Source organism: Brassica oleracea, chromosome C4 (assembly GCF_000695525.1).
Source record: "Brassica oleracea var. oleracea cultivar TO1000 chromosome C4, BOL, whole genome shotgun sequence".
NCBI classification, from domain to species: domain Eukaryota; kingdom Viridiplantae; phylum Streptophyta; class Magnoliopsida; order Brassicales; family Brassicaceae; genus Brassica; species Brassica oleracea.
In genome coordinates, this window is record NC_027751.1 from 52,637,026 (window position 1) to 52,664,769 (window position 27,744).

Below are 27,744 nucleotides of genomic sequence, written 5' to 3' on the forward strand. Positions count from 1 at the left end.
TGTACAATGGTGAACCCGAAGTTGGAATCCTTAGGAATAAAAAAATATAATTTTTTTTTTGTTTAGTGAAATATAATTTTTATATATTGAATGATTAAATAAAATAACTTAACATAAAATACTAGAAATAAACTTAAAAAATAAAAATTAAACATATAAATATAACAATTAAACATAAAAACAATAATTAAACATAAAGATAGAAAAATTCCTAAATAAAAACATGATTAAATATAAAGATTACACATAAGAGTTTATAAGATGATTGAATATTAAAATCCAACATGATCATGAATGACCACCTAATGAAGACTCACCACTCGTTCTGCTCAAGTATTTGCTCAGTATTTCAGAGTACTCTTTTCTTTCCAGACATACACACATCAATTGAGTAGTTTTCCCATCTCCAACCACATTGAACGCAAATAAGTCTCCTATCTCGCATCTGTTATCGAGACATAACTTTCTCCAGCCTCTTGTGATGTAATACAATAATTAAACATAAATATAGAATAATTGTTAATCTTCATCACCAAATTTATTCCAAATATTTTGAATTAAATCATTCTTCAATCTTTCATGCGTTTGCCTATCACGAAGATCATTCCGAGTGGGAAAGATATTGTTCAGATTTGTTGGCATCTCGGTTTCCACCTGTGAACTTCTCATGACGTCTCCTTCTTCAAATTCAGATATATCAATACGAGAGTAAATATATTTTTAAGAGTTAAAAGATTGGTTCAAATAAAAGAAGCAATAAGAAACTCAACCACGATGTGGGAATGTGAATTTTATAAGAATATAAATTACCTCCACATTTATAAGATTTTACAAGTCCTCATTGAAACACAAAGTTCAACATTGGTTTAGTTTGACTCGTAATGATGTAAAACTCGTTTTGCCTTCAACTTCTAACCTTTGAATAAAAGTAATCAAATATCTCATTGATTTTGGTTGAATTGCCATCGAATTATAACTTTTGAATTATGGAGAAAACTAGCAAACAAGTTGTTTGCAAACTAGCAATGGTCCGAACAAGCAAAAACTAGAAGGGATCAGACAATCATTCAAGTAAAGAGGATACAAGTTGTTTTCCCAAGTTTGAAAACAAAGAGAGTAGATTACCTAAACTGCAGTGCAGTGGTAGATAAGAACAACTTGATTAGAATAGCTCCGAGGAAAACAAAGAGAGTAGATTAATACAAACTCTCAGAGACAACTACTACACTACTACTTATACTAAAGGAAACAGAGTCATCCGTGACTCCTACAACACCCGTGACTCCTTCCCACATGCGTCAACCTGTCAAAACAGAGTGACAAGAGTTAGTAAGCATTTTAAAAAATATCAATTTGGATCAAATAACAGAGTGATCAAGTACACAAAATAGTTATAATACCTAAAAAGCAAGATTAATAAAAGATCATAACATTTCTGACATTAGTTTGAGCTTAAGACTGGTTTCCATTTCAGAGAGAGGTTATGTTTTTGCGAGTAAACGATCAAGAAGCTTTTGTTTAGACAGTTTTTGTTTAATTTCTAAAACCCCCTGTAGCTGCGACAACTCCTCCTCCCTGTCACTCTTCTTCTTCTTACCAGCTTTCGCAGCCTTTACCCAGGGTGGTCTAACCTCTGGATCGACAAATTGCTCTTCTTCTGTATCCACCTCCACAGCTTGTTTGCGCTTCTCCTTTACCGGATAAGAGGAGCACCATTTCTGGTCGTGCCTCAGCTCCCTCCAGCAGTGATCCATGGTGAACTTGTAGCCGACCGTTTTGAAAAAAATGTCTAACGCCGTTTTCATCACATCATCATCGTTTTGCCCACTTCTCTGCTCCCTCAGAGCCGCATCATAGGAGCCAGCAAACTTGGCAACGTCGCCGTTTATCCTTGCCCACCTCTGCTTGCAAGACATTAGTTCTCTCCGTATTGTCCCAGCGAGGAGGGGACTGGAGTTGTAGTACTCTACTATACGGAACCAGAAAGCACCGGCTTTCTGCTCGTTGCTCACCACAGGGTCCTTACTGGTGTTTAGCCAAGCACCAATAAAGATTTTATCCTCTGTGGGAGTCCACTTCCTCCTCTCAGAGGGATTAGAATTCACACCAGACTTAGCACTAACGTCGGTACCAGACAGCACAGGAGACGCAACAGGAACCTCGCTACCAGACTCATCAGGACCTTGACTACCGAACCAAAAAGGTTCTGGTGAATCAAGGTCAACTGTATTTTGACTAAGGAGAAATCTAGTAAAAATTTGTGAGTTATTAGCCATGGTTTCAATTGTTTCTTTGTGACACTCTACTAGCGACACAGAGAGCTTATTAATAAGTCTTCTATCACTTAACTAATTAAAAGCAATCAGATCACAACAGTTGATTTTCATTAACTATTCGACTAAGTAAAGTACAATGGTAGCTACTAGCAACTTAAGTTTTTTAACTATTTTACACCAAGAAAAGCACATCAAATCAAACCAGCTCATAGGGTGGAAAGCAATTGAGTTTCATTAACTCTTTGACTAAGTAAAGTACAATGGTAGCTACTAGCAACTTAAGTTTTTTAACTATTTTACACCAAGAAAAGCACATCAAATCAAACCAGCTCATAGGGTGGAAAGCAATTGAGTTTCATTAACTCTTTGACTAAGTAAAGTACAATGGTAGCTACTAGCAACTTAAGTTTTTTAACTATTTTACACCAAGAAAAGCACATCAAATCAAACCAGCTCATAGGGTGGAAAGCAATTGAGTTTCATTAACTCTTTGACTAAGTAAAGTACAATGGTAGCTACTAGTAACTTAAGTATTTTAACTATTTTTCCTTCCGGTTTCTAAAACACCACTAATTGTTTTCAATAGTTAAAACACCAGAAAGTTAAAAAATTACCTCGTTAAAGAATCAAAGATGGTACTCCCCACTCCTTTAACTGAAAAAGAAGAACAAACAATCGACTTTCTCAAACTATCAAATTTGAAAACTATAAGAGATGAAACAATTAAAGGAACTAACCTAGCACATTAATAAGAAACACCAATCCTACTAAAACTATGGTAAAGACCATTAGCTTAGCTCCTGATTTCTTCTTTGTAAACTCGCCTATTCTCTTCTCAAGGATGAGCAGCTTCTGCTCACGCTCATTGGCTTCACCCTTAAGCTCACTAAGCTCCGTCTGAATGTCCCTCATCTCCTCCTCCACCGCCACGTCCCACCATTTCCAGACGTGGCAGTCTCCATCATCAGCATTGGCGCACGTAATGTACCGTCGGTATGGATGTTTAAGAGTTTGGGAATATCCGTGAACAGGCTCCGACCCACAGTAGCATGTCCTGGGGATTCCATCATCACCCTCTGGTGATGGTTCGTAGTGAATGGCTTCTGCATTCCACTGACTAATCTCAGCTTCAGCCGCGTACATCTCTGCTTCGGCTTGAAGGAGGGAGGTTAAGTCTTAAGAGTTTGATGATGAAGATGGCTGGCTGTAACTGTATTGTCCCATTATCGTTAACCTGGAAAAAAAATTGAAAACAGACAGAGTTAAACAACCACTAACAGAGTTAAAGCAAATTAACGAGAAGAAAGCAAACCAACGAGAAGGAACGAAAACAATATCAACAAAGTGAATTCGAACACATATAAGATAACAATATCACTTAAAAGGTTTCAATCGAAAACAGTTAAGAAACGGCAAATCGATTGAAACTACAATCTGTTTCAATCCGTATAAGACACAAAGAGGAGATCCGAGACCGATACAATCCAAAAACGAGAAATAACGATTTATCCCCAAAATTTTTCCAAACCCTAATTTCTCAATTAAACTAAATTCGGTCGAAACCACACAATCAAACCCTTAATAGAGAACAAAGAACATGGAGAGTGATCTTAATCAAGAAATCTAGGAGTTAAAGCTTCGATTTACCTTGACTAGAGCCGAGGGAGCGAGATCGAGAGAGATCGCCTGTAAATCGTCTTTCTCTCCTTAACTTCTTTTTTTCGGTTTCGATGGAAAATGATTTTTTTTTTCTACCCCATCCAAACGCATAGCCGACGCACCCACTCAGAAGAAGACACGTGCCTAAGGATTCGATCCGTCTAAACCGTCGCGACGGCCCAGTCCTTCCTCCATTAAGCATAAATATTATTTTTTTATTACACTAATCCTACGGATTTGGTCTAAGGATTGATCAAAATCCACGGTTGCGGGTGCTCTAAGAGCATGATTAACCCGAAGTTCTTAGAGGGGGTTTTTAGCGGAAGTTAAGAAACTGTTTCTTAACTTTTAACTAAAAAAGCTAAAAACCAGTTCTTAAAGTCTTTATTTAAGAACCGATTCTTAATTTTTTTAGTTAAAAGTTAAGAAACAATTTCTTAACTTCCGCTAAGAACCACATTCTAATAACCCCGGATTAATCATGGTCTAAGGCTATAAGCATGTGGTTTGAAAAAAAAAACTTCCTTCCACCGAGTACATTATAATAAAGAAGAGAGAAGTCGGTACTTTTTTCTTGGTCAACAAATTGACTAGTTTAAAAAAATCTAATTGCTTAAGTTTTTGTTTAACTTAAACATTCAACTTTGCTTATTAACACTTAAATAACTGAACTTTTGTATGCAATTCAACCAAACGGTCATTTTAATCTGTGTCACTTCAAATGTTCATTTTAGCAAACGTTTGGTTCAACCAAACAGGCACATTAGTGCAGTATCTCTTTTATATAAAAGTCTAACCCTCCCTCTATTTGCTTATAAAATCCAATTTTGTGACGGCCTCTAGAAAAAGTTTATAAAGATTAATTCTATAAGGAATTTCAGCTAAATCGATACCTCAAAATTAAATGTGTAGATGGAGTGGTGGTTTCATTGAGAAAAAGAAGTGAGGATTTCTGTTTAGAAAACATAACTAGAATTTAGAAAACTCGATCTATCAACCTTATGAAATAAATATACATGAAGTTTAAACACTAAATGCGTGAATAATCATAGATATGCAAGTTTAAAAGTATGGAGCTGTGGTAAGATCGATAAGTGATTTGAACGTTGAAACTTAGCGTCAAGTAAACTCATAGACATAAAATAACAATTTCATTATAGCTCATGCTGATTATTACATGCTGATTATTTTAACGATCAGAAAATTAAATATGTGTAATTACTTTAAGATATAATAAAATTGAAGTTGTGGCCTATGATTACAGGCGGCAAATTAAATTACAGGATGGTTTTTTAAAATATCTAATTTCTCGATTTAATGTAATTATAATCATATATATAATGTTTTTTAGGAAAAATATTTAATAGGAATAGAATCATATACTATGTGTCATGCCCGCACATGCGGGCATAAACACTTTGTAATACTTATTAATATATATTTTACTAATTAAAATATTATATTGATAAATTTTTATTATACTTTTTTAACCAATTATTATTTATGTTTTCATTTGAAAATTTCTTTGTACACTATATTTATTATTAATAAAATCTTAAAAATAACTCAATATTTTTTTTTCAATTATACAAAATTAAGAATTTTACTTCATTAATATTTAGTTATGTGTTTCTATTTTTTTAATTTTTAAATTTTTTATGAAAATATATTTTTCAGATAGCCACAAAGTATATATTAGAGCATGATTAATGGGGGGTTCTTTGGGTTAGGTTCTTAGCGGAATATAAGAAATCGTCTCTTAACTTTTAACTAAAAAGGTTAAGAACCGACTCTTAAATATCTTATTTAAATCATATACTATGTTTTCATCTTAAATAAGATATTTAAGAGCTGGTTCTTAGTTTTTTTAGTTAAAAGTTAAGATACAGTTTTTTATATTCTGCTAACAACATAACCCTAAGAACCCCCCCAATTAATCATGCTCTAAGAATTATCTTTTTATTTTAAAATATATCTTTAGATTTTGGACAGTTCTTATTATTATTAATTTTAATCACTTATTTTATCAACTAAAAGTTTAAATTCTTTTTTTATTTTTATCTAATTTGTATATTTCATTCATTGATGGTATAAACGATATTCACAATTCTAACTTTTAAAGTAAGAGTTCTGTTGCTGATAAGAGTATTGGTAGATATCATGTTCTTAGGAATAGAATCATATATATCATGTTTTCAGGACCATAATCATATATATCATGCTAAAAATAATGTAAATCTTAAAATTATAGATCAAAAACTTATATGGCATATGTATAAATATAACACATACATAATTGAACATGTTACACAAACAAATTACGTGTACACATGTTTAAATCATAGAGGTAACTCTACAAAGTGTAAAACGTGTTTCCATCAATGCGTTTTATTGTTCTCAGAAAAAAAAAATGCGTTTTACTTGTTTTCTTTTTAACTAAAATTATATGTGTTCAAGTTCAAATACAAAATCCCCTACTGGATTTTACCAAAAAAAAAATCCCCTACTGGGGTTATTACATAACGAAGGATAGTAAAAAGGAATTTACAAAAATCAAGAGAGATTAGCCAAGATTGTACGAACCTTACAAAAAAGGAATTTATTACTCGTAGTACGAACCTTCTGAAACATTAACGTCACAAACAAAGCGTAGTAAACGTTGACGTTGAAATAAAATACAATGCATAATAAACATTTTCATTCTTCTTTCACCTCCATTCTCTGTATAAATATCTGCCCAGATCACATAATTGATTCCACAGACAAAAATCTTCAATATTGGTATGTTTTCTGTTTCAACAATTCTCTGAGCCATGTTCGTAAGCTTAACATGTTATTAGATATAATCTAGTAAATTAGCTAGATATCACAACATATTATATAGGTTAAAATATATGCATGTATGTGTGTGCGCAGATTTAAAGGTCTGGCTTTTGCGAGTTAAGAAGTTCCAACTTTAAGTGAAATCATTCTCTTGAGAGAGGTCTTCCGTTGTAAATAATGACACAGTAAGTGAATTCTTTGAGAAAAAAGCTATATGTATTATATAATGTTTTGTATATATGTGTGTGTGTTTGCGTTTATAATGTATCAGCATGCATCTCTTACAATTTTCTAACTGTTTGTTTTTATACAACTCGTTAACAGAGGAAAGAGGAGTTTTGACAAAAAGAAATCATTCGGACGAGCTGATTTCCCCCAAGGTTTCCTGTTTGGAACTGCTTCATCGGCTTACCAAGTAAGTACACTGTACAGATACGACCATGACAATCAGCTAAATATTTGTAGGACCCTCTCAAATTACATATATACTCCATGCAATAGGTAATAAAATAAATAAACTTGGACAAATAAATAAATTGGGATGTAAAAATACAAAATATTATATTAATTCAATATTTTAATAGGTATATATATATATATGCATATATATTTTTGTAAAAAATGTAAATATATTTTTTTTTAACAAACAAAACCGGTAAATTTATGTAAATATACATTCAAAAATATAAATAAAACTTGAAAAATGATTCCGGGTAAAATGCAATATTTGCATACCTATATAGAAACATATGATCTGAATATGTGCATGGTCCACAATGATCGACTCGACTTCTTTTTTTCTTTTCGCAATTAGTACGAAGGAGCTGTGAAAGAAGGTTCCCGAGGAGAAAGTATGTGGGATACTTTTGCTCGCAAGTATCCAGGTTTTGTATATATCATCCACATCCCTTAAATTGATAAATGATGCGTCAATCTCAATCATTCTATTAAAAACCATCTGAAAAATGTTTTTCTTCTTTTTCAGAAAGAAATTGCCACTCTAACGCGGACGAGACAATCGATTTTTATCATCGTTACAAGGTCGGTATGCATATTCGGTAGCCATCATTTTCATGCACTTAGGTGTTACACTAATGTAATTAAGAAAAACATGACTTATATGCAATGACAGGAGGATATTCAAAGAATGAAGGATATCAACATGGATTCTTTCAGATTCTCCATCTCCTGGGTCCGGATATTACCTCGTAAGCAAAAAAAACTATTTGCTTGTAATCTCTTCATTAATTTCTAATGATAAGTGCAAAACATCATCACATATGTATATCTCTAAAACAATTCTCATATTTTAAATTACAAGATGGCAAACTAAGCAAGGGAGTAAACAAGGAAGGAATTAGATTTTACAATGAGCTCATTGACGAACTACTAGCCAATGGTATATATACGTATATAATCTTTCACTCGTATACCATTAGTCGAATCATAAAATTAGTTAATCCAACTCTTCTGACATCTTGAAACATCAACAGGAATCACACCTCTCGCGACTTTGTTTCATTGGGATACTCCTCAAGCTCTAGAAGAAGAATATGGCGGTTTTCTAAGTGAAAACATTACGTAAGCTAAACTTTTAAACAAAAGTTTTTTTTTTATGAAATATAATATGTATATGGATGTTTATATTATGCAGAATGGATTTCCGAGATTTTGCTAACATATGCTTTGAGGAATTTGGAGACCGAGTGAAGCTATGGTTGACGATAAACGAACCATGGGTCTATAGCGTAGGTGGCTATGATGCCGGAAGAAAAGCACCAGGACGTGCCTCAAAATACATGAATGATGCAGCCACAGCCGGAAAATCTGGTCATGAGGCTTATATCGTTAGTCACAATCTTCTTCTTTCTCATGCAGAAGCCGTTGAAGCCTTCAGAAATTGCCATAATGTAAGAACCACTAATCTTGATAAACATATATATGGACCAAACCATTAATCACACGGTCAAAATGTTACTGATCAACATATAGTATACAACAAAGTTAGTACTTTAGCTATATATTAATATATATATATAACATTACAATTAACTAATGCGTACTTGTGTTCAGTGTAAAGATGGTAGGATCGGTATGGCGCATTGTCCTTTATGGTACGAGCCATATGATGTAACTTGTGACAAAGATGTAGAAGCAGCCGAGCGAGCTATGGAGTTTATGTTTGGATGGTATATATGATCGAGTAATTCATAATCATTATCAAAATTCATTGACTTTCTTATAAAGAAAGTGTATATACAGGCACATGAATCCTACAGTGTATGGAGATTATCCTGAAGTGATGAAGAAGATAGTAGGAAAGAGATTGCCGTCTTTTACCGATAGCCAATCAAGAAAGTTAAAAGGATCTTTTGACTTTATTGGAATAAACTATTACAGCTCTGTTTACGCTAAAAACGTTGATGAAGTGGATCCCGACAAGCCGTTCTGGAGATCAGACCAACATGTTGAATGGAAAAGTATGTAGTCAATTTAAGAAAATTAGCAAAGTTAATTTCGATCAGTACTAAAAAATATTCTAATTACCCTCAGCAGTTAGCACTAATCTCTTATAAAATGTGATTATTATAATCTAACGAATTTTTGAACATTCATTGTGATATTTTCAGTATCATTTAGGTTTTTGTTCTTTTTTACTCACAAGGTTTTTTTCAATGTTGTTTGTAGAACAAAATAAGGCGGGCAAGGCCATCGGTGCACAGGTTAGTTTATATTATAATGACTTTGCACTATTAATACATGCTCATTAATTTATATTTACCATTATTAATTTTGTTTTTACGATTTTAGGGTGGGGTAGAATGGAACTTGATGTATCCACAAGGACTACGAAAAGTTTTGAATTACGCCAAGAATAAATACGGAAACCCTAAATTTATAATCACCGAAAACGGTAACAATTTATAACTCGACTAATATGCTTCAACTTGTTCCCCGATTAATATACTTTTTCATAACTATTACTGCTAAATTTATTTGACCAGGACATTGTGATGCATACGAAGAGAAGAAGCCAAAATTGTACGAGTTGATGGATATGAAGAGGACTGATTATCACAAGAAACATATTAGCAACGTTCACCAAGCCATATAGTAAGCTCAATTCTTATTTTTCACAAAAGAAAAGGTTTCTTGATTCAAGGGATATTTTGATACGGATCTAGACTGAATGATATGAAATGTTTTGTAGCGAGGATGGAGTCCAAGTGGATGGATATTTTGCATGGTCATTGTTGGATAACTGCGAATGGAACTGTGGATATGAAATACGGTATGGATTGTTCTACGTAGATTACGAGAATGGGCTTAAGCGTTATCCAAAAATGTCAGCTATGTGGTTCAAGGAGTTCCTGAAGGAAAAAGATGATGATAAGATCAAGAAACCACAAGTGAAAAGGGTTAAGATATCAGAGTTTTGAAGTTTAAACAAGTGTAATGTTTTGTTCCAAAAAAAAAAAAAAAAAAAAAAAAAAAAAAAAATTTTTTTTTTTTATGTTTTGTTCCAAAAAAAAAAAAAAAAAAAAAAAAAAAAAAAACAAGTGTAATGTAATAAGGTTGATATTGCCATTTTCTTACTACATATAAGTTTTCTTTTAGTTTTGTACCCCAGGAGAAGAGTTTTTCTCCTGTCCAAAAATATAAATTCAAAAAATTTAAAAAAAAACAAAATTTCAGAAATTTTCAAAAATTCTATCCATACATAAGTGCATCTGTATCCATATTATCCACTCAAAATTCTCAAAAAAAATATTAATTAAAGTAATTGTGTAGATTTCTTAATAGTTTCTCAAAATACATGGAGATAATACAATAAGTCAATAACCAATGAAGAAAAAACAATTGGGCTTGTAAGTTCCCATTAAACTATATGGGCCCTTATAAACGAATGTTTTAACGGGCCTTTTTATGTAGCCTAGGGTTTCTTTTGAGTAAAACGACGTCGTTAGTTTCTTCACACACTTTCCTCATAGACAGACATCGAAGTCGAACAAGGTTTTGGGGTTTTTCAGAAACAGAGAGCTTCTAGGTCGTGTTCGTGTTTGATCAGAAGGTCGAAACTTGAAGGGCTTTTAGCTTCCTCTCTCTGCTATATCATCAGCAAGCGTTTCCAGGTCGGTTCTCTCTCTGTCTCTCTCGTTTCCTTGGACTCAATTAATCGAGCAGGACAGGTTCTTATATGTGTCTATGTTTCACATGTCTTAATTGAATTGGTCTGAAAGTTTCTTAGCTGTGAATTTGAACAGATGCCTCGGAGACCATCAGGAGGAAGAAGGTTCATAAAGCACCAACCTTTATCATTTTCACCGTTTATGCGGTCACTCGCTCTAGCTTCAAGGCGTAAACTGCATCATCACCACCAACAAGAAGACTCTCAACGTTCTGAAGAGCTGATGTCTTTTGGTTAGTAGTAGTAGTAATCTTGAAACTGAGAAGTTTCATTTCAGAAGCATTGTAATGACGAATCTTTCTTGTTTTGTTAGATCAAAAGCTCCCAACTTTGTCTAAAAAGGAGCAAAAAGAACAGCTTTCAGACTCCTCTGATGAAGAAGACTCTCAGGTAATAAGATTATTCAGACTCCTCTCTTTTGATCCTTGACTCTAAGCTTAAGCCTAGTTAGAGCCTAGAATGATTAATTGGACGGGTTGTTTAGTTAGTAGGCCTAGGCGTTTAGCAACTATAACAATATGGTAAATTATAATCTCTACGTTTCAATAAGATGTATGCTTTAGATTTTTTACATAAATTAAGAAAACATATGAAATTTTGATTATACCGATGCATTATTTTTTTGTAACTAATTATTCACCATAATTTTTAACCAATAAAATTTCAATAAACACAATTATGTTTTTTTTTTAATTTACAATTTACCATTAATTAATACATTGAAAATATAAAAAAATGTAACTTTCTGAAACAATTTGTTTTTTTTTAAATAGATTTTTTCGGAACGGAGGGAGTATAATATAATAGGTTAAATATGATGATTTACAAGTAAAAATATTCATACTGTTCTATTTTCATAAGGTTTTTATACTACAGTATATTAATTTTTATAATATATAAATAATAAATAATGAATTATTTATTATTATAGCTATTTTTAGAACAGTGGTTTTGGTATTTGTAGATGGAATCATGGAAACCCCCTTTGTTTGTTATTTTTAATTTTTTTGATATTTTTGAAGGGAGATGTCCAAGCAGACTTTGAGTTCTTTGATCCTAAGCCAACAGACTTCAACGGAGTCAAGATCCTCCTCAAAAACTATCTAGATGACAAGGAGTGGGATTTGAGCAGCTTTGTTGATCTGGTACTGGAGCAGACAACAGTAGGAACCGTTGTGAAAGTAGCAGATGATGAGGACGAGTCCGTGTTCGCTGTTGTCTCTGCTCTTAACTTGGCGAGATACAAGGAGCACAAGTGCTTTAGAGAGTTAAAAGAGTTTCTTCTTCAAGTCTGTTCGGAGAAGAGTGTAGCTAAAGATCTTGAAGCAATGTTGGAGAAGAAGGCACAGGGTGTTGGTGTCTTGGTGTCTCAGAGAGTGATGAACCTTCCTCCGCAGCTTCTTCCTCCGCTGTACGATGGGTTGTTTGATGAAGTCTCGTGGGCTACGGAAGACGAGCCTACGGAGGAGCTTCGTGGCTCGTTCCGGTTCAAGTGGTATCTGCTTGTCACCAAGATTTACAAGGTGAGTTTTGTGTTTTAACTGGTAAGGAGTTGGTTTTTTTTGAATCTCTATTGATGTGATGTTTGATGTATAGCTGAAGAATCCTAAGCAGAGGAAGCCTCGTCGTGGTGAAGAAGAGGAGGAGGAAACGGTCTTCCTTAAGCCAGAAGATGAACTCTTTCTCCAGGTAACTTCTTCTCTCTCTCACAGAGTCACTTCTTGTGTTTCCATGAACATTTTGTTAAAACATTTGCATTTTTGCAGCTGAGTTCTTGGTCTTTCACATACCCTATGCGCTCACAGCTTGTGACTTCTCATGAAGTAAGTTTCTCTCTTCAGACTTTACACATGGTTTTTTTTTCTATTTTCAATCCGTAATCATTTGGTTTTGATGGTTATATTGTTACAGATGAAGAATTATCAGCTGATGGGACTAGTGATGGCTGTGGAAGCAAAAAGGATTCCTGAGTTCAGACAGATGTTGAATTCTCTCATTGATTGAATGAACAATGAATGAACTTTTTACTTTGGTCGTTTGTTTATTGGTTACTGCCAGTTTTGATAAGATCGTTGCGGTGGTTTTCCAGCATAGTTCTAATGTTTTGTTGTTTTACACATCAACCTTCTTCTACATGTCACTGCGAAATCTAGTTTCGTGTGTCTGAATCAAATGTCTTGTGAAACTCATTATTGTTTTATACCGTCTCCAAGTTCACTCTCTATATTTTTTTATATACAAAATAGATGAATGAGTTTTAATTTATGTTTTCAAAGTTTTCTATAACAGAAAACAGTATTTTTATATATAATTAGTATTTTATAGTTAAAAAAAATAGGATTATCTAATTTCAGAGTGAAATGAAGTCTACAGTCTTTTGGTTTTTAAAGAAAACTAGATCAGGTTTTTAAAGAAAACTAGATTTTGATCTGTGTTAAGCATGCCGCCAGTGTTCATCCTGAGCCAGGAACTTCATGGTATACTCATGGATTGACTAGTTCCTATTTAGAAGGTTGCAATTTTTTAACCGCACTTACTAGAAACCTCTTTTCGTTAAATCATATCATATGGTCGAAGCGCGGGTTCTTCTTTGGATTATAAACAAAATTTGTGAATTAGTATTTTAGAATTGGCGTACATTATTCTCTTACAAAGTCATTATATCGAAGAAGGGCACTTGTTTAAAATTATATAATTTGTGAATTTGTTTATATAATATTTTGTATGTACACTATTATATAACTCTTTTTAGTCTTAGATATTTCACCGGATCCGAAAAACCAAACCAAAATCAACCAAGAAATATAGTTGCGGTTTGGGTTTGGATCTAGGGCAAAGTACATATTTGATTTTTTCTCCGACTTGCGGTCTTTGTTCGATTTCTAGTCCTATCCGAGAACCAGTTGGGTATTCAAAATATATTAGTTTATATAATATTTGTATGTACACTATTATATAATTCTTTTTAGTCTTAGATATTTCATCGGATCCAAAAAACCAAACCAAAATCAATCAAGAAATATAGTTGTGGTTTGGGTTTGGATTTAGGGCAAAGTACATATTTGATTTTTTCTCCGACTTGCGGTCTTTGTTCGATTTCTAGTCCTATCCGAGATCCAGTTGGGTATTCAAAATATATTAGTTTATATAATATTTGTATGTACACTATTATATAATTCTTTTTAGTCTTAGATATTTCATCGGATCCAAAAAACCAAACCAAAATCAATCAAGAAATATAGTTGTGGTTTGGGTTTGGATTTAGGGCAAAGTACATATTTGATTTTTTCGTCGACTTGCGGTCTTTATTCGATTCCTAGTCCTATCCGAGACCCAGTTGGGTATTCAAAGTATATTAAATGTTTTAAGTATATTAGGTATATTTGATTTTTTCATATATGTATTTGGTATTTCGAATGTGTTTTCAGTATTATGAATATTTTTTTTAAGTTTCGGATCCAGATTTCCGATTATAGTTTTGGGTAAAATTCAAATTTTTTTGGGTATGAATAAATGTTTTTAGGTATATTAGGTTCCTGATGTCATATTTACCGTAAACTTTGGGTTTTTTTTAGGAATTTAAATATTTTTCAGGTATTTATTTGTGTTTTCGGATTTTTTTGAGTTTCAGTATTTTTTTAATTTTTGGGTACTTCGAATATTTTTCGAATCCTAAAAACCCCAAGCCAATTTGGACCGTTACGTACCCAAAAACTATAGGTATTTTGTAGGTATTTGAATTATGGACCTTGATCCCAAAGAAATCGACCCGAATCCGAACCAGAAAATTTTAAATACTTAGATCGAAAGGAACCGATCTGTACCCAACCAGAAGACCCGATGTCCATACTTACTCTCTCACGTTATATTTTGTGTGCATTTTATAAGAGTTACATTTGTTGAACTTGTGAGCCTTAAGATTTACTTGGTTGATTTTGGCTAATTTAGTAGTATAGATTTGTAAATTTTTTAATAATTTTTAATCTTGTATTAAATAACAAATTTTATTTTAAACTATAAAAAAATAATTTAACGTAAAATATATAGTTTTATTTTTTTATATATGGTTTGTTAAAGTGTTTGTATTAAATTTGATTTTGTAAATTTTTGGAACTATATAGATGTTTAGAAAATAGTGTAATAAAGTATATAAACTATATTGTATGTTTAGAAAAGAGTATAATAAAGTATAAAAACTATATTGTGTATATCATTGTCGTGTGATATGGTCTAATAAATAAAATTTTATTTGTTGTATAACTTTGTAAAATTCAAAAAGATGTGGTGTAATAAATTATTGTTAGAGAAATTTTAGGTTAGATATTGTTAGTCAAATATTATGGTAAAACCAAAGTAGATTTTTTAAGAATGATTCTCATTTAATAAAATAAGATTATATAGATGGATTGGAGATTATTTTCTTAGAAAAAAAAGAAGAAGGTTACGTGAGTCTATTCTTACTTTTTGTGGGTAAACTCAAAGCCCAGCCATAACTGGGCCAAAGCCCAACCATTGATACTTTAGTTTATTTACAGAACAAAGCCCTCCGATTCTGTGATAATACTCGACGAGTAGTCCCTAAACAATACTAAATATTACAATTAGCGCCAGACACTTTTTCATTTCTCTGTAGAAGAGTCTCCGTGACTCGAAATATCTGAAAGCAAATCAATCTTTTGCTCGTATGAGATGAACACGTATCGGTCGCCGCTCTCTCTCAACGCCTAGTGATTCGGGCTACCGAAACCTCTTCTCATAACGATGTGGCGAAGATCCGCCGTGTCTCGCTTCTCCTCGAGGATCTCTCTGTCCTCTTCTTCTTCTAGACTGATCCCTTGGTCCCGCGAACTATGCGCCGTCAACACCTTCCCCCAGCCTCCGCCCTCAACTGCTAAGCTAGCGATCTCCGGCGCCGGATCCGATCCCAACCGAGTCCTCACCTCGGGCGCCGCCGCCGCCACGTCGAGAATCGCGGCTGCGGCGGGATTAGGGCACCACTACGCTCGCTGCTACTGGGAGCTCTCAAAAGCTCGGCTCAGGTGTAATAAAGTTTGAAACTTGGATTCAATTTATTCAAATTCTCTTTTTTTTTTTTTTTTTTTTTAAATGGTATCTTTTGTTTGATCCGTTGCAGCATGCTCGTGGTTGCGACATCTGGCACTGGCTACATTCTCGGCACGGGGAACGTTGCGGTTGACTTAGCGGGGCTTTGTTACACGTGTGCTGGCACCATGATGATCGCTGCTTCTGCTAACTCCTTGAATCAGGTTTTGTGCTTGTGATTGATAAAATCTACAAACTTTAGAATCCGGAGGTTTGTTACGATAAAAAATGTCGCTTTCAACATTTAAAATGCGATTTAAAAATGTTTAGTGTTTAAAGTGCGAGAATTTGAATCTAATTTACGTGTGTGTGTTTTTTTTTTCAGATTTTTGAGATTAGTAATGATGCTAAGATGAAGAGGACGATGAGAAGGCCGTTGCCTTCGGGGCGTATGAGTGTTCCACATGCTGTTGCGTGGGCTACTATAGCTGGTGCGTCTGGTGCTTGTTTGTTGGCTACCAAGGTGAATCCTTTTTTTCCTTGTTCTGTGTGATTATTGTAATGAGATGTTAGGAGTCTTTATCTTTTGCTTTTACGACAAGGCTATTGCAGACTAATATGATGGCGGCTGGACTTGCGTCTGCTAATCTTGTGCTTTACGCGTTTGTTTACACTCCGTTGAAGCAGCTTCACCCTGTGAATACTTGGGTTGGTGCTGTTGTTGGTGCCATCCCACCTTTACTTGGGTATAACTTTTCCTCTTCGTTTTACTTTGTTCATGTCTGCTTTTTTGCAAATTTATTTATGTTTTTGTCTGTTTTTGTGGGTTTGTTCAGGTGGGCTGCAGCTTCTGGCGAGATCTCATACAATTCGATGATTCTTCCAGCTGCTCTTTATTTTTGGCAGATTCCTCATTTTATGGCCCTTGCACATCTCTGCCGCGATGATTATGCAGCTGGAGGGTGAGATAATATGAACCATATGGGTTTTATACTGGATAGAATGTCTCCTTTGCATATAGTGTTGTTCTTGAAAGTGGTCAGTTCAGCTGCATGATCTCAGTTTTGATATTGTGCCCCTTGTTGTTTCAGTTACAAGATGCTGTCGCTGTTTGATCCATCAGGGAAGAGAATAGCAGCAGTGGCTCTTAGGAACTGCTTTTACATGGTCCCTCTCGGTTTCATTGCCTATGACTGTGAGTCTTCTCTTCCTTGTGAATTCATTTTTAATGATTGACTGCTTTGTCTAATCTGTTCCTTCCATTTTTGTGAACACAGGGGGTTTGACGTCGAGCTGGTTCTGTCTCGAATCGACGCTTCTCACAATGGCAATTGCTGCTACAGCGTTTTCATTCTACAGACACGGAACCATGGAGAAAGCAAGGAAGATGTTCCACGCCAGTCTTCTCTTCCTTCCTGTTTTCATGTCTGGTCTGCTTATACACCGCGTCTATGATGAGGACAAGCAACCACTTCTAGAAGCAGCCGGTTTACCGAACTCTGCATCAAGTGAAGTAAAAACTCAAAGAAGAAAGAAACGCCCTGCTCAGCCTCCTGTGGCTTATGCTTCTGCCGCACCATTTCCGTTCCTCCCAGCTCCTTCCTTCTATTCTCCATAAAGCAAGTTCTTGAATTATTGAGAGGACACACATCACAAAGTGAAGAATACTGTGAAATTGTTTTTTTTTTTGAGTTTTCATCTTTGATAATAAGCAAGTGGAGAGAATACATACTACAGGTTTATGAATTTTTGGCTCCACAATATATATTTTATTCTGATTAGTTGAAATGTTTCAATGTACATTGACATCAAAGGCTTCAAATGCTTTAATCGAGTTTATTATGTGTTTGATCAAACATTTGGTATCTTGTTTGTGGTACATTCTTGATAGGTAGTCCCTGTTGCTACTGCTCTTGTCCTCTTTATCTGTCTAAATCTATGATTAAACGATGAGGTTAAGCAGTGGCTACATTTCTATTTCCACGGAGGCAGCTTTGTCTATGTTCCAGACGGTTCAACCGAATCCATGTCATGATACTGAGTATTGGGCCTGAGTGTGGGCCTGCAGAGCTCTTTATTTCTAGCTGTGGAAGAACATTCATCAGATTGTAAAGTCCATTTTCAGAACAATTGCTGATATACTCTTTCAAAAATTCTATTCTCCTATACTCTTCTCTTTTAATTCTTTTCTTAATCGTTTATTTTTAATTCGAAAAATAAGTAGAAGTCCAATTAACCTTTAATGAATTCACGTATTTACGGAATATACCATTTAACCTAATTCAACTTCATTCTTTTCAATTATAGATTCATGTTTCTTTTTCTCATTCTCTTTTACCTTCTTCAATTTTATTCTCTCTCTCGTTTTTCTTTTCCTTCTCTTTTTTCTCTTCTTTTTTTTTCTCTTCCTTTTCTTTATTCTTCTCCTCCTCCGCTTATTTCTCTTCTTCTTTTTTCTCCTCTCTTTCTGCTTCTTCTCCGTGCTCCTCTTCTGTTTTCTCTTCATCTTCCTTCTCTGCCGCTTTTTCCTCCTCCTTCATTTCCGCTTCTTCCTCCTTCTCTTCCTCTACCTCATCTTCCTTCTTCTCTACATATTCCTCCATCTATTCTTTCCGTCATTTTCGATCTACTTTTTTGTATTTTCGATTTTTAAGATCCAGAAAAACAGATATCAAAATAGAACACGAAAGTAAAACTACAAACCCAGAAAAACAGTTTTACCAAGTTATACTATCGTGTAACTTGGTAAAACTGTATAACTAGGTTATAGTTTTACCAAGTTATACCTTGACAAATGTACAACTTGATAAAACTAAAACCTAGTTATACCATCTTCGAGATATAACTTGGTAAAACTAGTACATAGTTATACCAAGTTTGTACTTTGGCAATGGTGTAACTTGGTTCAACTTGTACCAAGTTTTTAGTTTTACTAAAATTCAAATTTTGAATTTGATACCCAAAATTCAAAATTTAAATTTTCAATTGAGGAGGAAAAACGTATGGGCAAAATTGGAAATCTCTTATTTCATTAAGAGTAGAGAGTATGTTAGAATTCGTAAGAGTATGCCAGAATAAATTTTGCCTTTATGACTCTTTTCATGAAGCTAGAAACAGTTGATTATGGAAATGTTTTTGTTTTAATCAATCACATACTCTTCTCTAGTCTTTGTATAAACTATATATCAGATTCAATATCTCAGAGTGTTTGGTTAAAGATTTAACACTACGGTTAGTTTTTTTTTTGCCGTTACCGGTTAGTTATTCAGTTACCGGTTAGTTAAAAAAAAGCAATACAAAGGGTCAATTTTTCGTATCTCGCGGGTATAAAAAAGAGACTGTTCTTTACTGTTGACACCAGCTTCTTCTTAAAAAAAAAAAACCCTAAAAAAAATCTCTCAATCGAATCACAAAATGGCGTTTCTTCTTCACGCTCAGCCTTCACATAGTTTACCGGCGGCGGATCTCCGGCGATCTTCTCCTCTGATTCATCGCGATCCTGCTTCCGTTCGATTTCCTCTCGTAAGTCTCTCACTCTCTCTCTCTCTACAGTCTTTGCGCTCGCATCTGATGAGAATCTTGTTCTATAGAAGTGTAAGGCGGTGGATTCGTACGGCGGGAACTCCGACGATCTGTATCTGCTTACAGGCGACACCGCTCCCGCGAGTGCTCTTCTCTCGAGGACGCGGTTGGAAGATGCGATTAACAATAACACCACGCGGCTTCGTATCTTCTCCGGCACTGCTAATCCTTCCTTGGCTCAGGTTCCTTTGCTTAATCTGAGCTTGAATCGCTAGAGTTCTTCAGATTCAACTTGAATTGCTCTGATTAGGAAGAAACTGATTTCTACGAGGATAGTTGTTTGCGGCTTGGAGATTTATTCAATTGTGATTAGGAAGAAACTGATTATCTTGTAACTTCATGGATCTTGGTGATTGCTCATTGGGGGGTGTTTGTGTACAGGAGATCTTAATCTTGCAAGAGTTAGCAGATTCATTTTGAGTTTCGACTAGGAAGAAACTGGTTTCTACTTTGGATAGTTGCTTGAAGCTGGAGATTTGTTCAAATTCCTTATTAATCGATTAGGAAGAAACTGGTTATATTGTAACTTCATGGATCTTGGCGATTTCTACAGGAGATTTCATGCTATTTGGGACTGGAGCTGGGGAAAATCAAGATTAAGCGGTTTGCTGATGGAGAGATCTATGTTCAGCTGCAAGAGAGTGTTAGGGGATGCGATGTGTTCCTTGTGCAGCCTACGTGCCCACCTGCCAATGAAAATCTTATGGAACTGCTCGTTATGATTGACGCTTGCCGTAGAGCATCTGCCAAGACCATCACGGCTGTGATTCCTTACTTTGGCTATGCTCGAGCTGATAGAAAGGCAAGTCCTTTGTGCTTGTACTATTAGAATCTGCCTTGGAATCAATCTTCTTCCAACATTGGTACTGTCTATTAGTTTCTAGTTATTGGCGAAGATAGTTTTTCATATGACCTTTCCGTTCTACAAACTCTTGCAGACTCAGGGACGTGAATCTATTGCTGCCAAGCTTGTCGCTAATCTGATAACAGAGTCTGGTGCAGACCGTGTTCTTGCCTGTGACCTTCACTCTGGACAGTCTATGGGATACTTTGATATTCCTGTTGACCATGTTTATGGCCAGGTAAAGCAGGTTCTTCCCTTAAAGCATTGATTACTTTCGTGAAAATGGATTTTCTTACGGTTAATATTTTATGAACAGCCTGTGATACTTGATTACCTGGCAAGCAAAGGCATATCCTCTGATGACTTGGTGGTTGTTTCGCCTGATGTTGGTGGAGTCGCAAGGGCTCGCGCTTTTGCCAAGAAGCTATCCGATGCTCCTTTAGCAATCGTTGATAAAAGACGTCATGGGCACAATGTTGCAGAGGTAAAAGAAACAATTGACAAATACATTTTAGCCGAGGCTTGGCTGTGACATCTGACAATCCGTTTCATGTAGGTGATGAACTTAATCGGGGATGTTAAAGGGAAAGTAGCTATAATGGTGGATGACATGATTGACACAGCGGGTGAGTTATGCAAGTCTCTAACTGCGTATATATCAAATCCATAAACATTCTCCTTATGCTTGCACACTTGTTATTGTAACACACTAGGAACCATAAGCAAAGGTGCAGCTCTGTTACACCAAGAAGGAGCAAGAGAAGTGTACGCATGTACCACTCATGCCGTTTTCAGGTAAGTCCATGTGAAATATATGCCAAGTGTTGGAAGTATTAAGAGAGAAAAGCTTATAGTTATGCATTTGTGTATGATATATATATGGAAACAGCCCTCCTGCAATTAGTAGACTCTCAAGCGGTCTGTTTCAAGAGGTGATCATAACCAACACGATTCCACTGTCGGAGCAAAACTACTTTCCTCAGCTTACAGTTCTCTCAGTAGCAAACCTTCTTGCGGAGACCATATGGCGTGTTCATGATGATTGCTCTGTAAGTAAAACAAAGAAAACACATTGAGATTCAAAATGAGATTTCTAAGGGAGACATCGAGTCCTAAACTATAATTATTTGGATGTATCAGGGAGACATTGAGCCATTTTCGACATTGGGGATTGATTGATTGACTGATGCAACAATGTTCAAGACTCGTGTGTGAATGGGTTTCTGATAATGTACAACTTCCTTTTTTGCGCTTGTAAATGTCTGACATGTGTGTGAATGATTAGAGGAACCAACTTGTAAGATCTACATTTTCTCTAACTCAGTCATCAATTAAGAGTAACACTTGCCCATTTGAGAGCCGCGAGTGCGTTTTGCTATCTCTACACTTGTGTTACATGAATTTATTGAATGAGGTAGACAAACTAGTTCACTATCATCCTACTTAAGCAGAAAATCAAGATAACAAACTCTATGCCTAACCAAAGTTCCAACCAAGACTCCAAAAAACTATCACGTGTTCAAGATAATAATTTTTTTTTAATCTATCTATTCAAGTCTTCTTTTTTTTTTTGTCAAATTTTAGATATCTACCTACAAAGTCCAAAAAATCGAAAACGTCATCATCCAGTTGAGTGGAAATGAAGAAACAACCAAGTTGATTTAGTACAAATTTTAGAGTTTTGCAAAGAGAAAAAGACAAAAATAGCACTAAATCAAGTTTTTGTTCCCAAACTAGCACTCAAGGTCAAAAGTCACAAAAATAGCACTTAATGTTTTATCAAAAGCCACAACTTAGGGTTTAGAGTTAAAAGGTAGGGTTTAGGATTTAGGGTTTAGGGTTTAGAGTTTAGGGTTTAGGGTTTAGGGTTTAGGATTTAGGGTTTAGGGTTGAGAAATGAGGTTTTGGAGATAAGATTTCAAATTTTGAAAAATAAAAAAATTAAAATTTTCAAAGGATAAACTTAGAAATGTGCTATTTTGGTCATTTTAGTTTTTGAGTGCTATTTTTGTGATATAAACTTAGAAAGGTGATATTATAGAGATTTGCCCTTTTGCAAACTCTATATTTGAAGATTCAAGGTGTTATTCTTCAAAAGCAAAACTTCAAATTTAATTTCAAAATTATTTGTAACTTACACTATGATCTTTATATTTGTCATAATTAATATAAATTCATAAAACTTTTATAAATAAATAGTACACATATAAAAATGCTATACTAATATTAATTAATTAAATATTACACTAAAATATAAAATTATAAATAGAAATACATAATTAAATATTAAACTACAATCAAAATACAACATTTTTTCATAAATTGTTTTTTTTGTAATGCTCTATTTTCCGCTAGAAAAAATTTGATATCGATGAAACTGCCTACAGAGATTGAACTAATTGAACCAAAATGAAAGTACTCTATACAAATCTAAGAAGAAAACAAAACAAAATAATATTCATCAGTTAAGTTATGTTTGATATCGATGAAACTGCCTACAGAGATTTTCATAAAACCTTTTGTGTCATCAACAACTATATATTAATTCCAAAGTTTAAGCACAGAAACAACAACTATGTATTAATTAATATGGCTCATTAATCTGAATCATTTAAGTGTACATTTTCATAATAACAAATGACTTTTCCTTTGCAATTGGTTTTTATTTTTCAAAGCAGTATTTTAATAAATAAAAGTTTAAGATACATTTTTACACCCAAAATATATTAATCAAACCTAGTTTTGTCATTAAAAAGACGAGGTTCTCTAGTAATACTAAGAGCATGTTTATTGTAGGTTTTTTTAGGTTGAATATTTTAGCGTAATATAAGATACAGTCTCTTAACTTTTAACTAAAAAAGGTAAGAAACGTCTCTTAAATAAGAGATATAAGAGACGTCTCTTAGCTTTTTACGTTAAAAGCTAAGAGACCGTATCTTATATTACGTTAAAAGACCCAACCTAAGAGACCTGCAATAAATATGTTATAATATCGTTTCTTCCTGCTCTGCAGACTACATGTGAAGTCAGCTTTAGCAATGACTAAAGGGTGTGATAAATGGACACTTGAACGGAAATTAGAGTGATAGGTTCTCAATAAAGCTATATATAATTCATAAGTCCAAACTACTAAATTAGAGTAATTGAACGCAAATTGTCAAAGACTTTTAAGAATCATATGCTAAAGGGTAACATGCATCCAGGACTAAAGCATTTATATAATCAGTCTGTATCGCTATATATATAAAGTTAGAAACTCCCCAATTTATATCTGTTACGAAAGTACAAAGATTCCCACATTATTAATTAGATTATTGCAACTTTGATCTTATAGAAATGTTTATTGTTCGGTAAACCACTATTTGAAAGATTAAAGCCACCTGTAGAAGACTTGCCAACTTTATTCGATGGTGGGTTAGATAATGGTAATTGGTAGGTAAGAAAATCGTTAAGTGGCGAAGAAAACCAAATCATCAGAGGTGTTTACCTGTAAATAAAATATTAATGGGCACTAATTAACACTGTTATTCTCTAACTTTATTGGGTGACGAAGTTTGGTGGATTTTGGGTATCATATACTAAAATAGATATCGTATAGATATTATGTAAAACTACATTAGTTAGATGCTAATTTTAAAAACTTATATCATCTAGAGTGTACGCGTATACTGTATACTGCTGATATCCAGCGAAACATGTAAATTTATACCCTAAAAATTGTTTTTAGATACCCATAACAAATCAAACTAATTTCTTCATAGATGCTTCTCCGCGGACCACATAATAACATTATTTGGAGCTTAATTCCTAATTTCAGGCTGTATATTCACTTGGCGGTTCTACAGTAAATCCTGGTGTTGTAAAATATGTATATATATCTTTAAGATATAAACTTAGAAGTTCTGAAGATGCAGTTGTTTGAAATGTTTCTTTATAACTTTGCAAAATAGTACATAAAATAATATAAAAAATAATGTAGGAAACTGAGCTATAAAATTGTTGAAAAAGGAAACTTGTATACTTTGATGTGCGAGTGTTAAACTGAGTATGAAAAAGAAGAATAAATTTATTTAAAAATAAAATGATGTGTTATGTAATTAAAGTTGAATTTTTTTAAAAGAAATTTGTCATAAAAAGAAGGAAAATAATTGCCTTAGATGTGATTGGAGAAACATGAAATATACATTTATGTTTAATTGTTACATAGGAGGAACATGGTCTTATGAAATGGACCTTGGAGAAAGAAAGCTTTTGATTGTGTGTTTGTAGTGTCCGCTGTGACATAGTGTGTGATTGAATGTGCCGTTGTTTTATGCATGTGGTGCTCAAACGTGATGTATGATAGCATATTGAGAAGATTTTGGATATTTCAAGTTCAAATTTGGAAGGAGTTCAACTTAAAGTTAAGGTTAGGTTATTATGATAAAATTTAGGCTCAAAAGTAAGCTCAGCATTTATTATTTGAAATAATTCATGCTATATATAAAAGACCTATAATTCAGAAGAGTTGTTGTTGATTTATACATTTGCAAATTAGCTGTTTTTTCTTCTAATGAATTCGAAATACTTAGACTAAGTCCAAGAAAATAGGAAACAAATCTTACAAAAAAAGAACAATACTTAGGTTCACCCATGCGGTGAATGGTTAAATTCACCACACTCTTCATAACCAATCAAAGTGCCATCTAACAGTAGTTAAAAAAGACAATAAAAATTAAAAAAAATAACTGAAAAAAACAACACCGACATTAATTAACGCCGTCTAAAAACCTAAACTCTAAAACCATAAATCCTAAATCTGAAACACTAAACCATAAATCTTAATCCTAAAATCTAAATCCTAAATTTTAAACCTTAAACCCAAACTCTAAACAATAAACCTTAAATCCTAAAATCTAAACCCTAAACCCACAACTCTAAACCATAAACCATAAAATCTAAATCCTAAATACTAAATCGTAAACCCTAAACTCAAATCCTAAACTCTAAATCCAAATCTTCAAATTCTAAACCCTAGACTCTAAATCCTAAACCCTAAACCCAAACCTCTAAATCGTAAATCCATCTGCTAGTTAATAAGATTAAGGTTTACGGTTTAGAGGTTTGGGTTTAGAGTTTATGATTTAGGGTTTGGGTTTAAAATTTAAAGTTTTGGGTTTAGGGTTTAGGATTTAGGGTTTATGATTTAGGGTTTGGGTTTAAAATTTAAAGTTTTGGGTTTAGGATTTAGGGTTTAGATTTTAGGATTTAGGGTTTAGGGTTTAGAGTTTTGGGTTTAGGCTTTAGGGTTTAGATTTTAGGATTTAGGGTTTAGATTTTAGGATTTAGGGTTTATTGTTTGGAGTTTGGGTTTAAGGTTTAAGATTTAGAGTTTAGATTTAAGATTGGGGTTTATGGTTTAGTGTTTTGGATTTAGGGTTTATGGTTTTAGAGTTTAGGTTTTTAAAATTTAGAATTTTGCAGATGGCGCTAATTAATGTAGGTGTTGTTTTTTTTTCAGCTATTTAACTTTTTATTTTTATTGTTTTTTTAAACTATTCTTACATAACATATTAGTTGGCTTTCATAGGGGTGAACCTAATTAAGTATTGTTCCAAAAAAAAACTGTATATTTTTGTTTTTTTATGCACTTTAAATTCTTGTTTCATATGCAATTTTAGTTTTGTCGCCAACCGATAATATATGGTCCAAAATTGGAAAAACTTTTTTTTTCTTTTATGAGTGCGACAGACAAGTACAAAGATTACATTGGTTACTGATTACGTAATCATGTACTTCTGTATTAAAACTCAGGTTAAGTTTTAATTAATTATAAAGAATAATGATAACGAAAGAGCTAAGGTTCCTTGGTAAACAACTCTATCACGCCGGGAGGGACAAATAACGCAACCAGAGGATACTCCGGCGGCACCGGCGGGATCTGAGCTCTGCACTGAGGACACGTGGACCGTTTCTCCAGCCACGGATCGATGCACTCGGCGTGGAAACAATGGCCGCACGCCGTTAACCGCCTCATCTTCTCTCCCTCCGCTGCGTCTTGGAGACAAATGGGACAGTACGGTTCCGCCGTTTTCTTCCTCCATCTTCGGCGGCGGCGAACGGTGAATGTACGGTAACGGCGCCAAGGGCGGCTCACGAGGAAGGATGCAAGTCTAAGGAAGAGACGGAGAGAGAAGACGGAGAGGGAGACGATAATGAAGGTTTCTGCGATCAACTGAGAGAAACTAATCAGAGACTCAGCAAACATTCTTGAGAAACGTAAGTTTTCTCATAGAAAGTGTTATGAAGTTGACACAAAACGAAGCTATGTTTGTGTAGATGTGTATATATAAGGGTTTTCTTATTAAATGGACGGTCCTGATTCAAAACTTTGGACTGAATTAACGGTGACGATCTAATTTGATGTGTATTTTTCATGCACGTAAAATCAATTTCAGCTCTACTTTATTTTCTCAAAGTAAAATACTTTCTAAATGCACAGTGGTTATTCTAAAGCAGAATAATTTATTTATTTATTTATTTTTATATGAAAGTGAAGTATTGTTAAAGTGAAACTTAAGTCATACTCCCTCTGTTTCATATTAAGTGTCGTTTTAGAGAATTTTTTTCGTTACAAAATAAGTGTCGTTTTCGATTTTCAATGCAAAATTTATTGGGCTTTTTGCAGAATTGACCTATAACTTAAAGTCAAACACAAAACTAACCTCCTTTTTTTTTGAAAATTGGTTTTGCCCTATTCGCCCCACAAGTTCATATAATTTACGAAAATGCCATCAATTTTTTTTTTCTTTTTTTTCCGAAAATGACATTTTTACTCTCTCACCCTCATCATCTTCAAGTAATTACAAGATTGTCATTGTCATCAATACCACAACCACCATGAACAACCAATTTGAAGCTCTTAATGCTCCCAAAATCGATTTACCCTTCTTCTTTTTCCATTCTTGTGAACTAAACACAACATATCTCTCACTTTCTCTCCACAATGAGCTAAAAAAACCCAAGATTTTGATTCTAAATTTTTTATGGTTCATAGAGTCATAGAAGCTAACGATTCTGGGTGGGTTACTTTCGTTTGTGATTCTGTGTGCTTGGAGAAGCCTTATGTATGCTAAGGAACTTATCTCACCAATTTAAGGTATGACATCGAGTTTTTTTCCAGATCTGTTCGTCAGACGACTTACTTGGGAAGTCGTCTGGCTGTAGACAACTTACCTGGAAGTCGTCTGGTCAACGCAAAGGTTATTTTTGCAATTGACTTTGAAATCTGTAACCTGAGACGACTGAAAGTTAAGTCGTCTACTATTGTTTGGTTTCAAAAAAATTTC

At 34.1% G+C, this 27,744-nt stretch overlaps 6 protein-coding genes and 1 pseudogene across 9 annotated transcripts; 4 read left to right on the forward strand and 3 right to left on the reverse strand.

The window, feature by feature from the left end:
- Positions 1 to 1,267: 1,267 nt before the first annotated feature.
- On the reverse strand, positions 1,268 to 2,276 carry LOC106339229 (glutathione S-transferase T3-like). The gene is made up of 2 exons (XM_013778017.1): positions 1,548 to 2,276; positions 1,268 to 1,303 (listed from the first exon to the last, which is right to left on the reverse strand). Exons 1-2 carry the CDS (start codon positions 2,274 to 2,276, stop codon positions 1,268 to 1,270), a joined length of 765 nt encoding a protein of 254 aa, XP_013633471.1.
- A 732-nt stretch (positions 2,277 to 3,008) lies between these two features.
- LOC106341719 lies at positions 3,009 to 3,500 on the reverse strand (annotated as a pseudogene).
- A 3,201-nt stretch (positions 3,501 to 6,701) lies between these two features.
- On the forward strand, positions 6,702 to 10,208 carry LOC106342328 (beta-glucosidase 27-like). Of its 2 annotated transcripts, none has more exons than XM_013781224.1 (15): positions 6,702 to 6,716; positions 6,852 to 6,943; positions 7,083 to 7,173; positions 7,573 to 7,642; positions 7,744 to 7,799; positions 7,891 to 7,966; positions 8,080 to 8,157; positions 8,252 to 8,339; positions 8,413 to 8,668; positions 8,832 to 8,947; positions 9,021 to 9,238; positions 9,447 to 9,481; positions 9,570 to 9,672; positions 9,764 to 9,872; positions 9,970 to 10,208. In XM_013781224.1, exons 2-15 carry the CDS (start codon positions 6,936 to 6,938, stop codon positions 10,196 to 10,198), a joined length of 1,533 nt encoding a protein of 510 aa, XP_013636678.1. In that variant the 5' UTR covers positions 6,702 to 6,716; positions 6,852 to 6,935; the 3' UTR covers positions 10,199 to 10,208. The 2 variants fall into 2 exon arrangements, with proteins under 2 accessions (XP_013636678.1, XP_013636681.1); XM_013781227.1 differs by lacking the exon at positions 6,702 to 6,716 and adding an exon at positions 6,721 to 6,750.
- A 529-nt stretch (positions 10,209 to 10,737) lies between these two features.
- LOC106342330 (protein BCCIP homolog) lies at positions 10,738 to 13,151 on the forward strand. Of its 3 annotated transcripts, none has more exons than XM_013781229.1 (7): positions 10,738 to 10,891; positions 11,024 to 11,180; positions 11,261 to 11,337; positions 11,970 to 12,470; positions 12,544 to 12,636; positions 12,714 to 12,770; positions 12,859 to 13,151. In XM_013781229.1, exons 2-7 carry the CDS (start codon positions 11,024 to 11,026, stop codon positions 12,949 to 12,951), a joined length of 978 nt encoding a protein of 325 aa, XP_013636683.1. In that variant the 5' UTR covers positions 10,738 to 10,891; the 3' UTR covers positions 12,952 to 13,151. The 3 variants fall into 3 exon arrangements, with proteins under 3 accessions (XP_013636683.1, XP_013636684.1, XP_013636685.1); XM_013781230.1 differs by having other exon boundaries at positions 10,744 to 10,943; XM_013781231.1 differs by having other exon boundaries at positions 10,778 to 10,830.
- Positions 13,152 to 15,708: 2,557 nt separating this feature from the next.
- LOC106342329 (protoheme IX farnesyltransferase, mitochondrial) lies at positions 15,709 to 17,832 on the forward strand. The gene is made up of 7 exons (XM_013781228.1): positions 15,709 to 15,986; positions 16,082 to 16,214; positions 16,376 to 16,513; positions 16,603 to 16,736; positions 16,827 to 16,952; positions 17,082 to 17,185; positions 17,268 to 17,832. The coding sequence occupies exons 1-7, from the start codon at positions 15,709 to 15,711 to the stop codon at positions 17,606 to 17,608; spliced, it is 1,254 nt and encodes a 417-aa protein (XP_013636682.1). The 3' UTR covers positions 17,609 to 17,832.
- A 1,510-nt stretch (positions 17,833 to 19,342) lies between these two features.
- Positions 19,343 to 21,721, forward strand: LOC106337130 (ribose-phosphate pyrophosphokinase 5, chloroplastic). Its single transcript, XM_013776177.1, has 9 exons — positions 19,343 to 19,512; positions 19,581 to 19,754; positions 20,126 to 20,374; positions 20,511 to 20,654; positions 20,733 to 20,900; positions 20,973 to 21,042; positions 21,130 to 21,211; positions 21,306 to 21,465; positions 21,557 to 21,721. Exons 1-9 carry the CDS (start codon positions 19,405 to 19,407, stop codon positions 21,593 to 21,595), a joined length of 1,194 nt encoding a protein of 397 aa, XP_013631631.1. The 5' UTR covers positions 19,343 to 19,404; the 3' UTR covers positions 21,596 to 21,721.
- A 4,531-nt stretch (positions 21,722 to 26,252) lies between these two features.
- Positions 26,253 to 26,687, reverse strand: LOC106339230 (RING-H2 finger protein ATL22-like). Its single transcript, XM_013778018.1, has one exon. The coding sequence runs from the start codon at positions 26,661 to 26,663 to the stop codon at positions 26,253 to 26,255; it is 411 nt and encodes a 136-aa protein (XP_013633472.1). The 5' UTR covers positions 26,664 to 26,687.
- Positions 26,688 to 27,744: the final 1,057 nt, after the last annotated feature.

What these genes read in the sequence shown, in the direction of transcription:
- LOC106339229 (XM_013778017.1), bottom strand. Translation starts at nt 2,276, where the DNA reads ATGGCTAATAACTCACAAATTTTTACTAGATTTCTCCTTAGTCAAAAT. An exon ending in AGTTGTCGCAGCTACAGGGG is followed by an intron (nt 1,304 to 1,547) that starts GTTTTAGAAATT and finishes CTGTTTTGACAG; the next exon opens with GTTGACGCATGTGGGAAGGA.
- LOC106342328 (XM_013781224.1), top strand. An exon ending in CTGCTTCATCGGCTTACCAA is followed by an intron (nt 7,174 to 7,572) that starts GTAAGTACACTG and finishes TTTCGCAATTAG; the next exon opens with TACGAAGGAGCTGTGAAAGA. An exon ending in TTTTGCTCGCAAGTATCCAG is followed by an intron (nt 7,643 to 7,743) that starts GTTTTGTATATA and finishes CTTCTTTTTCAG; the next exon opens with AAAGAAATTGCCACTCTAAC.
- LOC106342330 (XM_013781229.1), top strand. Translation starts at nt 11,024, where the DNA reads ATGCCTCGGAGACCATCAGGAGGAAGAAGGTTCATAAAGCACCAACCT. An exon ending in TGAAGAGCTGATGTCTTTTG is followed by an intron (nt 11,181 to 11,260) that starts GTTAGTAGTAGT and finishes TTGTTTTGTTAG; the next exon opens with ATCAAAAGCTCCCAACTTTG. An exon ending in AAGATGAACTCTTTCTCCAG is followed by an intron (nt 12,637 to 12,713) that starts GTAACTTCTTCT and finishes GCATTTTTGCAG; the next exon opens with CTGAGTTCTTGGTCTTTCAC.
- LOC106342329 (XM_013781228.1), top strand. Translation starts at nt 15,709, where the DNA reads ATGTGGCGAAGATCCGCCGTGTCTCGCTTCTCCTCGAGGATCTCTCTG. An exon ending in CTGCTAACTCCTTGAATCAG is followed by an intron (nt 16,215 to 16,375) that starts GTTTTGTGCTTG and finishes TTTTTTTTTCAG; the next exon opens with ATTTTTGAGATTAGTAATGA. An exon ending in GCCATCCCACCTTTACTTGG is followed by an intron (nt 16,737 to 16,826) that starts GTATAACTTTTC and finishes GGGTTTGTTCAG; the next exon opens with GTGGGCTGCAGCTTCTGGCG.
- LOC106337130 (XM_013776177.1), top strand. Translation starts at nt 19,405, where the DNA reads ATGGCGTTTCTTCTTCACGCTCAGCCTTCACATAGTTTACCGGCGGCG. An exon ending in ATGCTCGAGCTGATAGAAAG is followed by an intron (nt 20,375 to 20,510) that starts GCAAGTCCTTTG and finishes AAACTCTTGCAG; the next exon opens with ACTCAGGGACGTGAATCTAT. An exon ending in TGACATGATTGACACAGCGG is followed by an intron (nt 21,043 to 21,129) that starts GTGAGTTATGCA and finishes GTAACACACTAG; the next exon opens with GAACCATAAGCAAAGGTGCA.
- LOC106339230 (XM_013778018.1), bottom strand. Translation starts at nt 26,663, where the DNA reads ATGTTTGCTGAGTCTCTGATTAGTTTCTCTCAGTTGATCGCAGAAACC.